The sequence below is a fragment of the Nesoenas mayeri genome (assembly GCF_963082525.1).
Source record: "Nesoenas mayeri genome assembly, chromosome: 2".
Taxonomy (NCBI): domain Eukaryota; kingdom Metazoa; phylum Chordata; class Aves; order Columbiformes; family Columbidae; genus Nesoenas; species Nesoenas mayeri.
Window position 1 is genome coordinate 143,746,631 of NC_137543.1, and position 17,419 is coordinate 143,764,049.

Below are 17,419 nucleotides of genomic sequence, written 5' to 3' on the forward strand. Positions count from 1 at the left end.
GTTCAATTAAATTGTCGGAACCTACCATTTAAATTTGTGTAATAATTTGCTTATTTTTTTGAGACAGATTAAGATTTCCATGGAAACAAGTTACAGCCTTCAGCAATTACAGGAGTTAGTTTCAAACACATTTCCTGATCACTCTGATTTGGCAGGTGCATTTATGGGACTTGCCATCCTGGGAACATAAAGCTCTCACTGCTGGCAGGGGATTTCCTCCACCCTAGCACAAGATTAGCTTTGTCTTGAAAACCCTTTCTGTCCAGTGGCTTTGAAGTATATTGCTGTGGCATATATTGTGGCAAACATTTGGCACTTCCCCATATCTGTCTTTTAACTAGTCATGATGACTTTGCAGGTAGAACATAAAACTAGCTCAATTATAAGTGCATTTCACAGCAAAAGAGAAATCCACTCTCAGGAGTGGTGAGGCCATAGTAAAGTCAGCTTCAAATAAATAACAAGAGGAATTGTTTGGCAAAGGTGCTGATTTGGAGCTAAACAGAAATATTATTGTCTGAAAGCCAGATGCTGCCTACCTGCACCTGTGCAGTGAGAAAGGGCAGAGCAGCTGTTTCACATGCAGCCACCCTGGCTGAGGCAGAAGAGTTATCCCACCCAGCACAGCTCTGCTTCTGCCTCCCCATCCCTCCTCAGAGATTCTCCTGTTTATTTCAACTAAAATAAATAACTTGATGGCTTTTTTTTCTGTGTGGCGTAAAGGGGATCCCCGCTCTTGTGCTTTTAGAGGTTAGCCATCCTGCTTTTCTTAGAAAGCCTTGTCCACTTGAGTCAATAGCCAGTAGCCTTAGCCACAGCATACCTTAGTGCACTTTCTCTTTTCCTTTAAAAATTAGTATTTATTTCTTGGTTTATTTTAGTTGAGGTTCTGTTTTCTGTCTGAAAAATGTCTACAACATCCCTTCTAACAAGAGGTGGCCAAAACCACTCCAGATGTCATGGTATGTGATTGCTTAACAGCTGGGGAGCCCATGTGAGCTGATGTCAAGCTGCAGAAACACCGCCTTCATAACAAGCGATGAGACGTGCCCTAACCCACACAGGGCTGGCAACACAGAAGACTGCCTAAGACTGAGTCTGTGGCTATCTGCAATTCCTTTTCTTTTGTTGCAGGTAGACTCAGACCAGCCACTGACCAGAATAACCTATTGGTGTATAACCCTTTATTCCTCTCTGGCATGATTCCACAGGGTCAGTGGTTGTAGTATTGATTTCAGTTAGTTTAACAGACCTTCAGAAAGGACATAAGCTTGAATCCAGCACACCAGAAAATCATCATTTTTTTGTCAAGTTGGCAGTATAGGCTGTGCTTTTTATTTGCAAACGTACAAGCTCACCAGTCTGCATTTCAGCCATGCACTTAAAATCTGGAGTATTCAGAATACACGACAGGATATTCATCTGGAAAGAAACAGTTATGTGATTATTTCACACTTCTCTTGTGCTTGGGTCTTACAGTCATCTGTGTGTTCAAAACCCATAAGAACAGTGCATTGACTATATTGAATTACTGCTTTGAGAAACTTAGGTGCAGTGCATTTTTCTAAAGATTATGCATAGCATTGGCTGGTTAGGAAGGCTTGTCTTCTTCAATGTTAGAATATGAAGAAATTTTCTAGTACATTTAGATGTGAGCTAGCTTGTTGCTAACAAATTCTATAAGCAATGAAATCAGTTTTGTTTGCACATCTTGACAACAACTGACAAAGTGAACATATAATCAGGTCTGCAAGCCAAGAAATGTCTTAGGAAAGCAGGCATCTGAAAGACAGCCTGAAATGTGTGACAGTATACTCCCTAGAATTTCTGCCTAAATGAATGACTTAAGATACTTGAGAGCACACTCAGCATTTTCATAATCCTTTACTGGGAATAGGCACCTATTCTGTCAACTCGGATGTTTTCTCAAGTCAAAAATTCTCTGTCTATACCTTTTACATGTTCCTTCACGGTGTCTAAAGTTAAAAATATATTCTTGAGGAAAATTTGTGTCATGCGTGCACCTAAGGAACAGTGAGCAATCATTACATCAACTGTTTTTTACAATCTACAAACTACAATATAGTAAAGGGTGAAAATATATTTATTTTTCTTTTTCTGGTAGATGTCCGCAGAAGAACAATTTATGAGTACCACAGAGTGGAGCTGCAGATGTCAAAGATTACCAATCTCTCAGCTGTTGAAATGATACCTCTACCAAGTAAGTAAAATATAACATGAGCAAGAGCCAGATCTGGGAAGGGTTCCCTTCCCCCTCCCAGCAATACATACACAATTTAAAATATTTTGGTTTATTTGTGGACTTGGAATCATGGACAGATTAATTTATCCTCTGTCAAATCTATTCCCAGGTGGATGATGCATTATCCAGTGCATCATCATGTATCTCAAGTTTATAGGTATGCAGCTCCCATTAGATTTTGAGTGAAATCTGTGCCAAATCATTTTTTTTCAGAAAAAAAAAACAAACAAAACAAACAAAACAAACAAACAAACAAAAAAAAAAAACCAAAAAAACCCCAGTTTTCATGCTTGCAAGGCAAACGCAAATTCTTCTGTGTGCTATATGTCTCATTGTAAAGGAATATCTCCAAACACATGTTGCAGTTCATCTGCCTCTTTTGTCCAAGGTAAAACCACGTTGTTTAGAAATCTCTGAGTTTAAACTGCCAGCTGTACTACTGTGAAAAAATTGAAACAGCTGTTTTTCTTTTTTCTAATCCAATTATAGTTCTTGAACACTTTCCTGCCAGTCTTATCTGTTTATGTCTGAATGTTAGCAACACCAAGGAATACTGGAGCCAGTGAATAAAGAGATTTAAGGAAATACTTAATATTAAGCAAGAAGATAAATATTTAGCAATAAAGTTGGATGAACAGATGTGGAAGTGGAAATACATTTACAACCAGAATACAAATAGAATCCTACAGATAAAATGTACCTCTGTGCATGCAGTTGGCAATGCTTTATAATAGGCTGGGTTTAGTGTTCTATTTGAGACATGTGTGAACTTGTTGAGTCCCTAAATACGTATTGTCAGAAGATGTATCCTTCTTCTGTGCTTTTTATGAGAATTATTTGTGAGACTAATGTAATAAGTTGCATTTGTTTATCTACATCCCAGCTTGTCTCCAGTTTACCAGCTGTGGTACCTGTGTCACTGCCCAGATTGGTTTCAACTGCAGCTGGTGCAGCAAACTCCAAAGGTAAAGAAAAGATTTTTTTTTCTTTTTTGCATGGGTATACAGCTGTGGTCAAAGGATATCCAAAAAACATTGTCCATAGGTTATTCAGCACAAAAGGTTGTTATATTTACATCTTATATACATGCATTCATGCAAACATACACCTCAGTTGCAATCATCAGCAACATAGCATTGTTCCATTTCACTTCAGCAGAGAAGTTAGGCAAGAATGGTCAAAAAGGTTGTTTTGGGACTTGAGCCCTCGTTCCTGTTTCCTTAGCCCTACTTTAAAATCCTTTTGAAGGAGAACAAGTAGAAATCATAATAAAATTCATATTTTCTCCCTCTATCCCTGGCTTAATCACTGTCTAAAACGGTGTAATAATTTGATATCATGCTGAAGAACTGATAAATAGCTGATGAACATGGTACGGAGTTAGGAACTTCAGGTCACTTTTATTATGTTTTCTTATGCTTCTGCTGCCTTAGTAAATCATGTGAGAAGTCACTCTGTTGTCATTTTGTCTTGCAAAAAAATTCTTTAGTGGAATTAGAACTAAATTAAATCATTTCATGGAAAATATATCAAACATCTTCAAGAGTAAGGATACTTATAGAAAACTCCTCCAAGCAAGCATGAAGAGATCTCACTTGCTTTAACCCATTTCTTAATTTCAAAAATTGCTTGATTTGACTTCCATTAATAAATGTTGTAGCAGTGAGAATCTGTTGACTTTAGTTTGAGCAAGGTCTGTTGGTTTGTGGCCAGTGTTCTACCTTCTAGCAGGTAAGATTTGAAGAAATTGTAAAGTTCGGACCTCTTATGACAAATAGGTGAACCTTGAGATCCTGAAGAACTCAGTTTCCTGAGTTCTGGAATTGCTGGAAAATCTGTTTTTCTCACTAAGGAACAAACTCACTGTGAAGAACTAAAAGAGTTTTACCCTTTATCATTAGCAGGAAGCAACACCAGGCGTGTAGTTGCACTGTGTTTCCTTCTATATATTTAAGTGAATTTGTGGCTGTCCCTTCACAACCAGCAAAGTGTAATTTACTGCAGAAAAATATAGAGTCTCAACACACTTATTTCTATTCAGTTAAAGTTTGCATAAAAAAAAAAAAAATCATGCTTTTTGCTTGTGAAGATTACACTGCAATCAAAAGTGAACCTACTGTGAGTCATTCTTACACTATTTCCCAAAAACAGCTGGCTCCATGCTGCAGCACATTTGTGCCTTTCACGAGCTGGAGCAGATACACTAAACATTTTTATTGGTGTTAATTAGCCCATTACTGACAGTAGTGAGATTGTTATTTCATGCTGACTGTGTTTGGACATTGTTTGACTAGCAGGAAAAGCAGGAACTGGAGTCAATTCCTTAAAAAAAATGCTGGATCCAGAGAATAAAGCTAAGATTATGCTGCTACACAGGAATTTCAGTAGTTTAAAAACAGTCATACCATCCAATTTGCATCAAATATGAATGATGTTCAGTCTGGTTTAAGCAAATGGAGAACTGTATACAGAATCATAAAACAGTTCAGAATAGGAGGTTCCACTAGAGGCCAACTCATCTAACCTGCCACTCAAAGCAGGGCCAGCTGTGAGGTCAGACCAGTTTGTTCATGCCTTTGTTCAGCTGGGTCTTGAAAAACTCTGAGGATATAATCCAGTCCCCTAAATATCTTCTTCATTCTATACTACATTTTACACCTTATTTTTTATATTGTTATTTTCTCTGGAAACGTGGCTTTGCCAATGATGTCTGTGGCCTGTTTCATTTCTTGGCCATTCTCTTCCAGTTTCTGAAATCACAGAGTCACAGAATGTTAGGGATTGGAAGGGACCTCAAAAGATCATCTAGTTCAATCCCCCTGCTGGAGCAGGAACACCTAGATGAGGTTACATAGGAATGTGTCCAGGTGGGTTTTGAATGTCTCCAGAGAAGGAGACTCCACAGCCTCCCTGAGCAGCCTGTTCCAGTGTTCCACCACTCTCACCGTGAAGAAGTTTCTTCTCAATTCTAAATGGAACCTCCTGTGTTCCAGTTTATACCCATTACCCCTTGCCTTATCATTGGTTGACACTGAGAAGAGCCTGGCTCCATCCTCGTGACACTCACCCTTTATATATTTAGAAATGTTAATTAGGTCCCCCCTCAGTCTCCTCTTCTCCAGGCTAAAGAGACCCAGCTTCCTCAGCCTTTCCTCATAACGGAGATGCTCCACTCCGTTAATCATCTTCATTGCCCTGCACAGGACTCTCTCCAGCACTTCCCTGTCCTGGAACTGAGGAGCCCAGAACTGGACACAATATTCCAGATGTGGTCTCACCAGGGCAGAGTAGAGCAGGAGGAGAACCCCTCTGGACCTACTGACCACCCCCCTTCTAATACACCCCAGGATGCCATTGGCCTTCCTGGCCACAAGGGCACAGTGCTGGCTCATGGTCATCCTGCTGTCCACCAGGATCCCAAGGTTCCTTTCCCCTATGCTGCTCTCTAACAGGTCGTTCCCCAGCTTATACTGGAACCTGGGGTTGGTCCTGCCCAGATGCAAGACTCTACACTTGCCCTTGTTCTATTTCATTAAATTTTTCCCCACCCAACTCTCCAGCCTGTTCAGGTCTCGCTGGATGGCAGCACAGCCTTCTGGCATGTCAGCTACTTCTCCCAGTTTGGTGTCATCAGCAAACTTGCTGACAGTTTACTCTATTCCCTCATCTAAGTCGTTGATGAGTATATTGAATAATACTGGTCCCAGTACTGACCCTTGAGGCACTCCACTAGATACAGGCCTCCAACTAGACGACTCCTCATTGACCATGATTCTCTGGCTTCTTTCCTTCAGCCAGTTCACAGTCCACCTCACTACCCGATCATCCAGTCCCACACTTCCTCAGTTTAGCAGCAAGGGTGCTGTGGGAGACTGTGTCAAATGCTTTGCTGACATCAAGACAGATCACATCTATTAAATGAGCAGCTTATTTCAACTAATTTAGTTATACAGAGAAACCGATCTGAAATAATAAGTGGATGCATACTTTATGAAAAGAGGCAACTTTCTTTCCAAAATGTGAAGACTGGGCACTTAGTTAGTTAGAGTACATTACACTGCAGGACCATTGTGATCAGGACTCATTCCTGTCTCAACTTTGATAATTTTCTGTTCCCTACCAGTTCTGGATACTCTCATCTGCCTTTTAGTCCAGTGCCTCTGCTTTTACCCTGCTGTTCCTCAGCATGTTTATTCATTTTACGGAGATATGAAAAAAAGCCTTATTCCATTCTCAATTGAGATGTCTGGATCACAGGAGAGTATTCAGAATCATTTACAACCACATTGTGGTTTTGCTCTCCACAAAAATAAATTTGCTCTGCTAAAATGTCCTTTTTGCATGTGATAGAGAAGCACTTGCTCAACAAGACAGCACAAATGTCCTGTTAAAAATCGTAAAGGATGGAAAAATGTGAGTTATTTCATCACAGCTTTTTCTGTGTGTCACTGCTCTTCAGTCACCAGCCTTGTAAATCAACCTAGACTTTTATCTGCTGTTCTGATGTACATTACTCTACTTCAGCAGAATACAATCTACTTGGAAAAACAAGGGCAAAGCATTATATGAAATATTAACTTAAACATTTCAGAAGTGCCTACAGTACAATGAAAATTAATATTTACAGTCCACTTACAAATGAGTGCTCAGAGAAATTTTTGAAGTAAGCAGAATCAGATGATTGGGAGTAATGCCTGAGTTGAGTTTCTGGGTTGCAAAGCTGACTGGAGACACTGTTCTGGGAGGTGAGAAACCAGAGGCTGTCTCTCTTGCCTGTAGGCAGAGCCCAGGGTGGGGGAGGCAAATAGCCTTTGGTGCAAAAGTCTCAGGAAGGCTTCGAACTTGATAGTGATGGGTTTCCAGTGTGGCAATAATCTAATGACTGATCTAGTGCTCCAATGTCTGCAGATGGAGAATGACTATTTGCTCTTGGGGGCAATGAGGGCCAGATGTGGCTATAACAGACAGTGATGTTCCTCCTGTGAAGCCACAGTAGCACTTCGGTACTTAAAAGTGAGATCTCCCAGAGCAGAGAGGCTTCCATGTGGGCAACAAGCAACTGTACCCAGGAGGAGACAAAACTCTATACCAATTCTACAACCCTTTATTCTCAACAAGTTATAACCCCGTTTAGTCAGAGCAACGTTGCTACAAAGAACAGCATATTTTCTATTTTTTCTCCTTGCATAAAATTTAAACCATATATTAAATCTTTTACACAGCATAGTAAGTTTTTGGAAAAACAGAAAGTGTCTCTAAATCCTGTAACTGCACAAGTAAATTGAGCACAGAGCCATTGCTGAATAAGGGTACTCCCCCATGTGGGCAATATGTGTTGGAATGAAAATAACTTTATAACAGTGGGTTATTTCCTACCTGTAACTTCAGCCCAGCTGCTGTGCAAACTCTGTAATCCTCAGAGAGTCAGATTCTTCTTGTAGGTGATTCCTGTATTCCTGTTGCTCTCTACAACCTTAAATCACAGTTTTTCTTTTCATAAGGGATCGACAAGCTATTCACTCTGAAATCCAATACGAGGTATGTCATACAGTTTCATCATGACTGAAGCAAAGACACATTGTTTTCTTCTGTCTTCAGCAGATGGCAAATCTCCCTAGGAGGTTTTGTTTTGTTTCTTTGTTTGTTGTTTCGTTTTGTTTTTTAACTATATATGTTCCATAATTGTTCCATAAGAACAGTTGCATAAGTAAATGAGACTAACTACAAGTATGTAAGCTAAGATGGTATACTAGCTTTTTCCTGCACAAGGATCTATGTCTGCAAAATGTCAGAAACACTTATCATCCGCCTTTTAATAGTCACCGGTGTCTGAAATTTGGGTTTTCTCTTCATTATCTCTGATTGCCCAGCATGTAAAAATTGGGAGAATTCATTAATGTTAGATCTGTTTGTATTATCTTTTCATGCTTTTGCAAGTGTCTATATACTCTGGACATTTGGTATAGCCTGCATGTTAGAGATGTCATTTTCCAGGAAAGGTTTTGGAAGCTTTAAGGCAACTTTGCTGTTACATTATAGGTTCAATTTGTGCAACTTTCTCATGTTACTGAAATAGTAAGTTCCTTTGGAAATACTTGAAGTTAATTGCCTAAGAAATAAATTGTGTTTATTTACCTTAGAAGAGTTGGCACTGAAATATAATAGAATGGAAATATTATACTTAAATCACAGTATCACAGTATCACAGTATGTTTGGGATTGGAAGGAACCTCAAAAGATCATTTAGTCCAATCCCCCTGCTGGAGCAGGAACGCCTAGGTGAGGTCGCACAGGAACATGTCCAGGTGGGTTTTGAAGGTCTCCAGAGAAGGAGACTCCACAACCTCCCTGGGCAGCCTGTTCCAGTGTTCTGTCACCCTCACTGAGAAGTTTTTTCTCAAATTTAAGTGGAACCTCTTGTGTTCCAGCTTGATCCCACTGGAGATAGGGAACTGGAGTACTGAAAGACTAAGGGCAAGAGTTGTGAACAGTTTAGATGATAGTTTTATTCAGCTGTCACTGTTGGTACCTCTATTCAAATTTTAAGTCCTCAAAACTGGTGGCCTTATCCAAAGGGCACCCAAAAACCTAACAGTTACATCCACAAGAGTGTTTTCCTGGTTTACTTAGTTTTTCAAGGGAAGTTATGCAGAATACAAAAGCAGTACTAAAAGTACTTTCTCACTAAACTCTGAACTTAAGTGTCTAAGAACAGAAAGGTCTCTTGGGCACTTTATCTGAGGAAACACCTACAGCTGCCTGAGTCCAAGCAGGGCTCAGCAGGGAAGTCCCTGAGCCCCATGGATCAGCTCTGCTCATTATGTATAACACTGCCCTTCACACAACAACAGCCTCATAACAATCAGAGAATCCCCTAAGACACAGGAGATAAGTGATCACGGGTCCTCTGAACCCAAGTCACCCCAAAGGGTGATCCATTAGATGTCAAGGTGCTTAAACTTGAGCAATGACACTCATACACCCTTGCATGGCTCCAGCTCAGAGCAGCTCTGCTACCCTCAGGCAGTGGCTGCCTAGAGACTCAGGGTCAGCTCCTGCCACTGCTCTCCAGGCAGGCCTGCAAAGGAAGAGAGGTTAAACTTTGTCAGTCCCAGTTCACAAAAAGGTCTCGCTCATGTTAAGTGCTTAAATGCAGTTTTATTCTTGAAAGTCTCTATTTTCCAGACTATGCATTGAACAATCTGGTTTGAGATCATGCCAGTTTATGATATTGAGTGTAAGCTCCCAGTTTGAAAAGTGACCTGGAACAGGCTGCACGAATTCAAGTGTTGAACTTTCTGTGTGCAGTGATGAACCAGGTCACTCCAAGCACTCTAGATAGAGTTATTCTGTCCTTGTGTTTGTGCAGAACTCCCAAAGCTTCTAGTACTCTTAGGACAATCCTGAGCTATAAAGATGGAAGAATCCCATTTGTGATACATTTCACTTCAATGCTTAATCCCTCATGCCAGCAACAGCACTCGTTGTGTAAAAGAAAAGGTTATGTCTGGTTTTATGGAATGTGTTCTGAGCAAAGTGAAAAATCAGAAATGTGTCTAGGAATAGCAGCAATAATGAGATTTAAGTCTTGATACTTCTAATCTTTTATTATGATAATCACTGTTCCCATCTAAGCAGGTAATAAAGAAAGAAGTTGTTTTACATTCCATGCTGATTAGCTAGAAAGAGGGGGAAGGGAAAAATCTTTAGGCACTTGCAGTTCTTAAGAAAACGTTTTACAGTAGAAATACGAAATGACAGTTTTCCACAATGCCCTTACGGTAATTGAAATAAAAAATGGTTGCCTATTATTTGTCTTCTGAACTTCTGGGAAAGCTTGAAATGTCTCGTTTGTTTATTCTTCCTTTAGAAAGAATTTGGAAACATATTTAGTTAACTTTCAAATCTGAGTTTATGTCTAGAAATTTTTAATATCAGGAAGAGGAAAAGGGTTAGGTTTTCTGTTTGTTTCCTGTTATGTATGTCCCACCTGACAAGACCTATTTTTATTAAAAAAATATGTTGAGTGAAATATTGTAATATAACAGTCTTTTGTAATCTAAAATATTTATCAGCTGGGCAAAGTATCACCCATAAGAATTCCAAAGTAAAAAAAAAAGAAATCATACTATCTGACTACATAAAACTCCTCATGCACCATCGAGCTTGGTGTAATCTGCAAATTTGCTGAGGGTGCACTTAGTCTCAATGTCTCTGTCATTGACGAAGATATTAAATAGTGCTGGTCCCAGTACAGACCCATGAGGGACACCCTTTGTCACCAATCTCTATCTGGACATTGGGCCATTGACCACTACCCTCTGGATGCGACCATCTAGCCAATTACTCATCTACTGAACAGTTCACCCATCAAATCCGTGTCTCTTCAATTTAGAGCGAAGGATGTTGTGAGGGACCATGTCAAAGGCCTTACAGAAGTCCAGACAGATGACATCTGTAGCTCTTCCCTTCTCCGCTGATGGAGTCACTCAATCATAAAAGGCTATTAGGTTTGTTCAAATGCTTGCTTTTAAATAATTCTTGGTTTTAACTATTTGAAGGTTTAATCTTCCTTGTTTGTTTGCTTTAGGCACATTACATATTTCAATTCCAAATTAAAAGATGGGATGAAGACCTGCTGCTTTATACTCAGGCTGTTTTTATCCCAACACTGTTTAACTGACAGTGGTATGCTGTTATTACAAAATTGGCCACAGTATCTTAGCCATTGAATTACAAAATTAAAAAATGAGACATTTGTATGGATTAAGTAAACCACCAGAGGGAGCATATATAATCCAATCAGTGTAATGGATTCATATACAAATGACAAGGGAAATCTCATTTTAAATGCTTTAGAAGGGCTAGACATTTAAAATATAGTGTAGTCTGTAAAGTATATTCAATTTTATCAATGTGTAAAACTTCATTAATTTGCTTATCATCCTGCTGCTTCAGGCAATGCAAAAGAAATGTGCCCAGATTCTGTCTGTGTATAGAATTTATATTCCACTCCAGCAGTTCTTTATGCTGGAGTGGCTTCACATGAAAACATAGCAGAGTCCTAACACCTGGGTCTTGATGGGGAGATTCTTGAATTAGGTCGAATTTACCCTGTAATAATGAAAAGTAATGTCAGTCCAATTTTTCTAACTTGTGTACTGTTTCTTTGCCAATTATGGAGCAATCATATGGAAAATAAGAGAAGTAGAAATTCTGGCCCTTTTAGAGAGTTTGTTCTGATTAAAATCCAACATACTTTTCTTCTGTTTCAAAAGTTGTGTTGAGATGGCAATTGGTCTTTTTAATCTAGTGCAAAAAATGCATCAAGAATGAGTGTGTAAATTTGCCAGCCCTGATACTTTACTGGTAAGGATGATACGATAACTAGATCTATACTTTATTGAGCAGAAAATTGCTCTACACTCAACTTCTTCAAATCCTTTCCAAGCTGCTCGGTCTTAATTGACAAGCTAGTTTGAACGCATGAACTGCAAGAAACTGTTAGGAAATTAGCATTCAATAATTGAGAATTTTGTATGCATGGCAAGCCTGATGGGAGTAAAGCAAGAAAAGAAAGTGGTACAGAAGTGCTTAAGGAACAAAGCATTTTCTCAGACCACAGTGAGCCCAGCAATTAGATTGTTTGATGAAAGAAGACTCACAAGATCACAGTAGTAGATATTCTCAAGTGGGAAGGCAGTTCTGTTTAGAAGACAGTGTAAGCTTCAGTGAGCCTGAAGGTACGTTTAAAAATACATAACAATAAAGATGTACATATCAGTAAAATGTACGTAACGGTACCTTTAAAAGTGCTTTTATGGAATGTATGACCTTGAGCTCTTAACATGTTTTATTGAAAGTTAGCCTATAGGCAGATGAACCAACTTTTTGCTGAGATTGATACATGGATAAATAGACTTTCTAGGTTCTAGGATATGTTTGTGGAATTTATTAGTAGCTGGATTCCATGGAATTAACATGGAATTTCTGTAATTCCCCTTGATTAACACAAATAAACCTAAGAAGTTTAGTCTCTAAACAGAACCCTTGTGAAGGTACAGTAGCTTTCAGAAGCCTAGGACACGTCAGAACAAGACCAGCCAATTTACTAGATACAGTGTGGAACTCGCTAGAGTAGAATCATCCCCTTGCATAGTTCAAAGCTGATATCTTAAGATGGATACATACTACCTGAGAGCTATGTGGAATATCTTTTCAGGGCAAACACCTGAGTTTTCTCCTTCACTAGCAGAACTTTGTCTTATGAGCTTCATTCCTTGAGTTTCCTTCCTCCAGACATTCTTCTGCAGTGTCCTCCTTTCTGCTTACTGATGTTCTTAGCAGCCCCAAGCTAGAGAATAAAACTATCCCTATATCACCATTAATAGATTTGATATCTACCCAAATGAATTTAAATCATGTTTACATACAGAAACTAGCCAGTTCTCTTACAGCTGCAGTGTCACACACTTTTACATATGTATGCCTTGCTCTGTTTTACTGAGTAATTCAGAACAACATGAGGACAAGAGTTACAACTGATGCAGATCTTTAAGAAAGGCAAGTCCGGGTTGCAAAACTTCAAATTATTTCTAGAAAATAGGCAGAAGATTGCTATAAGTCTCATTACTCTGAAATCCTAATATTTTTATTTAAATATCTTCTATGAACTCCTGAACCTGAAGACTGGGAAGCATTTTGAAGTTTCTTAAACTAGATGTAAACACAGTGATTTATTTAGGCCACATCAGTCACACCACTCATATTTTATATTTGTGTTTCTTACCATATCATTTGCCTTTCAGAACTTGAGATTGGTTTGGCTAGCTATTGTTTCCCTTGCCAGAGGTTATGATGTGTCTTCTGGAGCTTAGAATCTCTGATCATTATCTACTCTCCAGGTTTCTGTGGTATTCAGTTTTGCAACACAGCTTGGCCAAGACACAGATATCACAGTCAATACAAAAAGGACAAGTGCTTAGACTGTTTTAAGACCTTAATGCAAGGTCTGTCTCATGTAGTTCTATCAAATACATCACATTCCTAAAGTGTATTATTATAAATGCAGGAAGTAGTTATCAAAGTTAGAGGACAGTTAAGCACTTAAATCCCATTGAGAAGAGGGAAAGTAGGCATCCATCTGTCATTTATACCTTTGAGAATATTTAATTTTGCTGATTAATTTTGAAGGAAGATCACAAAATCTGTGTTTCATTTTCATGTTTTCATTTTCACAGATGCACCTAAGGTACCCTAGTGCTAAAACACTAGATAAATAGGTGTGTAGCACAGCTCTTTTCTGTAGAAACTATTTTTGCATTTCTTTCACATACTAGTAACTTTTTATTCTTCATTTATTTTATTAGAGCAATAACATAAAACCCCACTCAGTCTTTGATGATATCTTTATATCTAGAACTGCAACTTCTGTATCAGTAACAGAGCAAAATCAAAACAGAGTGAAGTTCAGACTTAATTCCATATTGTTTGTTTACCCTGAGTGATATAGCCATAAGAGTGGGTATTGCCTTGCCCTATAAAACAGGCATTCCCTCTGGGATTAAACTGTCATTCACTGGCAGAACTGCATCATGTTCCATCACACAGCAGCCCCAAATTCTGTTCTGATTGGTTTCATTTTTACCTGTTCTTTATTTACATTGATAGCTACTACCAGAAAGTTTGTGAATTCAAACATGTTCCTATTTCACTGGTGAAATGTGACACTGGACTGTGAAAAGCGTCCACAGATAGATGCTTCAGAATGTAATTTATATGTATCCTAGACATTTTAAGAAAATTGACCCAGACTTCTGGTCATTGTTCTGTGCCATGAGATGGACTATGTCAGGACTGAGTTTCTACAGCAGGCGTTATAGTGTGACTAATTCCCAAGTGTCTCCAATGGTGGTCTAATGTAACTATTAGAATTTAATTGTATAATCAGAAGAGTGCAAGGTATACCTATCAAAGAAAATAGGTTTTCCTGATAACAAATTAACAACATGCTTATGCATTACACTGGGTAAATAAAGTATAATGCAAAACAGTTAGGATGTTAATTTGCGTAATACAGTAATGTGAAATATAAGTAGCTGATGCTTAGGTGAATACAGAACAGAAATGAAAACAGAAAAAATAAGATAGTTACTTAAACACAAGAGTAAAGATTACTTCAAAAACACCAACAGAGAAGTTAGTGGATAAGGCCGAAATTTTACCTACTTTGCCTGACTTCAGAGGCAGACCTTCAAGAAGGTTTTGACATCTGCAGGTAGGAAGGTCCTCTGTATGAGCACAGGTTTAAAGAGAGACGAATACAGTCAGAGTCTCAAACTCCTATTTGGTTGTCTCACTGTCATATAACTTAGCCTACAACAGCTGGACAGCTTGGGAGTTTTTTTTTCTTTTCCAACAATGACACATTAGAAAATACACAAATTTGACCAACCCAAGCCTTATGACTTAGGACAATTGATAAATTCAGTTACAGAAAAAAGTTCATTAATGAATTAGCAAAAATAATGATTGTGGAGTAGGTGTGTTTTGCCCAATAGGCCTTCTTGGCAGAACATTAATTTAGTGAGGAATAAGATGTCAGATTTCTTCCCTTTTGTGTCTGAGATAATTTAATTTGTAGTTCCTGACTCCTTCCTTAACTGTTGGAAAGTGGCATGTTGTGGGAAATGAGTTGCTGTGTATCTTTTTTCAAATATTTGGATGTTCATATTCCAGAACCCAGATACCACATCCCCATTATATCTTAAATTCTTGGGCTAGATAATAATTTTCTCAACTGCCCTTTTCTTTCTTTATTCAAAGTGTTTATAAAAAGTGAAAGAACATAAACTGAGAACAAAACATTTCAAAAAACCTCAAAGTTTAGGATAGAAATTCAGGACACATCTGTGGAGACAGGCAGACTAGGTTATCACACTTGAGTCTAGGATACTGTATAGGATGAAGGTTAATGTACTTTTGTGGAAGCATTAGTTTTCTTCCCTTCATATAAGCACCCAACCCACTGTGTTACTGTGGAGAAATCTGTCTTCCACCAATTTTGTGACCCTCACTCTTCCTTTCCTCTGCTATCATTACAAAGGAGATAAATAAAACAAGGAATCAAAGTTAAGTAGTCATGATGTTCCCTGATGTGATTTCAGTCCATGCCCAGGACCACTGTCCAGAATTGTTCCCAGGCATGATGCAGGAGTTGGACTTTTCCAGGAATTATTCCGAGTTGGCAGTTTATGCGCAGCATCCTTCTTTTTGAGGTTGAAAGAGTTTGCTTGTTCAGGCATAAGCCATTCTGTGCCAGCAATCTTCAGTGCCAAAGATGTGTTCGTTTTACTAGTAAAGAAACAGCCAAAATTACCATGATGGTCTTAACTCTTTCCAGAAGTGCTAACCTCTTATGGTTGTCCTCCTCAATATAACTTGAACATCACAGAAATCATACTTGTCTTGTAGCCTCCTAGATATCACTTTTTAAGGAAGAGCAATAAATGAAAAGTCAATTGTGTTAGCATATTTTTTTACATTTTGCATATTGCTATATACATGCTCTTATGTAATGTTGCCAGAAATTTTTATTTAGATAAATCTGAAATCCTCATATATATTCATAAAATTTGGATAATCTGAGATTAAAAGCTATTGAGGTAAACTGTTCCATTTCTCCACATGATCTACTTGTTCTCTAGAGCATATTTATTTTGTCAGTCTTTCCAGTCACCTTAAACAGTGGAGACTCTGTAACATTTCCCTGTAGATGGTATTCCCAGTTTCAAAGAAATAAACAGTTTTTTCAGCATTCTCCCTAAATATCAAAGATTTGTATGTGCACCATTAAATCTTTAGTTCCGTCTCTATTCAGTTCTATTAACTCCTCCAAAATCTGCATTATCATATAGCATTAATGAAACCACTTGCTTACCACCAGATATCACAGGAAATATTGATATGTACAACTAACAAAGAAATTTATGTACCCAAACTGTTCTGTAATTCTTTGGTAATTTGTTTTGCAGGTTGTTCTTGCTGAATGTTGATTTCAGAATTTCATTGACTTTTAGATAAGAAATGAGATACAAGGAGAATACTCATTTGGGACACAAATAACCTTCTGAACTTTGAGTTTGTTTGAACATAACCAGTTACAGGATGATTTACATCCTTCCTTTCATTTGCTCCCTAGCTCCTTCTCCTCTCATATCTCCTGCTTCCTTAGACTTCTTACTCTTTAGAGTTGTAAATGAGGGATGACAGGAGCACTAACCTAGCCTAATGGAAACATCACTTCTCTTTGCCCACTAGTACTGCAACAGCCATGCTGTGTATTGCACAATTGCTGGGGGTTCATGTCTGATAACAGAAATGTGAACAGTCCTATTTCATACTATCTCCAGGCATCGCACCACTTTCATCCTGTCCCAAGGACTCTACTACTTGTTAACGTTATCAGTGGTTTTTTATACAGGAGCAAAATCCCTGTAAAAGCCAATGAATAAAAAAGGGAGCTTGGCCAATGTGTAAATGAGATCTGTGCCTTGGTCCATGCCACCCAAGACTTGATGTTTTCCAATATCATTCTCAGTTCTGCAATTTGTATGTTCTATGGGAAGCATAGAAGCTGTGAATTAGTCTCTGCTTGTCTTCTTTTCAGAAAATCTGGGCTTAACTCTAGATTCTGTTACAGAATTCTGTGCTATCTCAGCTTGTCATTTCATGGCTCCTATGCTCTATTTCCTCACCTCTAAAGTGGAAAAGGAAATATTTTATCCAAAGGTAATTTTCATACTTTTATTTTAAAAATAAGAGACAAAGCAAAGGGTATGTGAGGCTAACTGTACTTCTGAAGTTACCAGTGTAAAGAACTCTAAAGCAGCTTTCAAAATACAGCTGGCCACTCACGTTTACATAGTTCACCAGAAGGAAATGTAACATGTCATAAAGGGAAAAAAAAAAAAAGGTAAGATCATGGAAGCATCCACCCTAAAATTGAAAATATCATTTTGGATATTCAAAGATAGAAAAGAGTTTAGACAATCACGTAACAGTAAGGAATGGGATTAATTGTACTGGTTAGGATCACTAAGTAGACTGTAAAGTAAACCCAGTAGTGCTTCAGAGCTCCTTGCCTTGAACCCTGAG

At 38.4% G+C, this 17,419-nt stretch overlaps 1 protein-coding gene across 1 annotated transcript in view; it reads left to right on the forward strand.

Moving 5' to 3' along the window:
• The window catches only part of PLXDC2 (plexin domain containing 2), a gene marked incomplete at both ends in the record, with an annotated part of 263,909 nt that overhangs the window by 213,117 nt on the left and 33,373 nt on the right, over nucleotides 1-17,419 (forward strand). Inside the window, 2 exons of the mRNA XM_080338898.1 lie at nucleotides 2,126-2,221; nucleotides 3,147-3,228. Coding sequence (XP_080195024.1) covers nucleotides 2,126-2,221; nucleotides 3,147-3,228 — 178 coding nt within the window. The remainder of the gene's footprint in view (nucleotides 1-2,125; nucleotides 2,222-3,146; nucleotides 3,229-17,419) is intronic.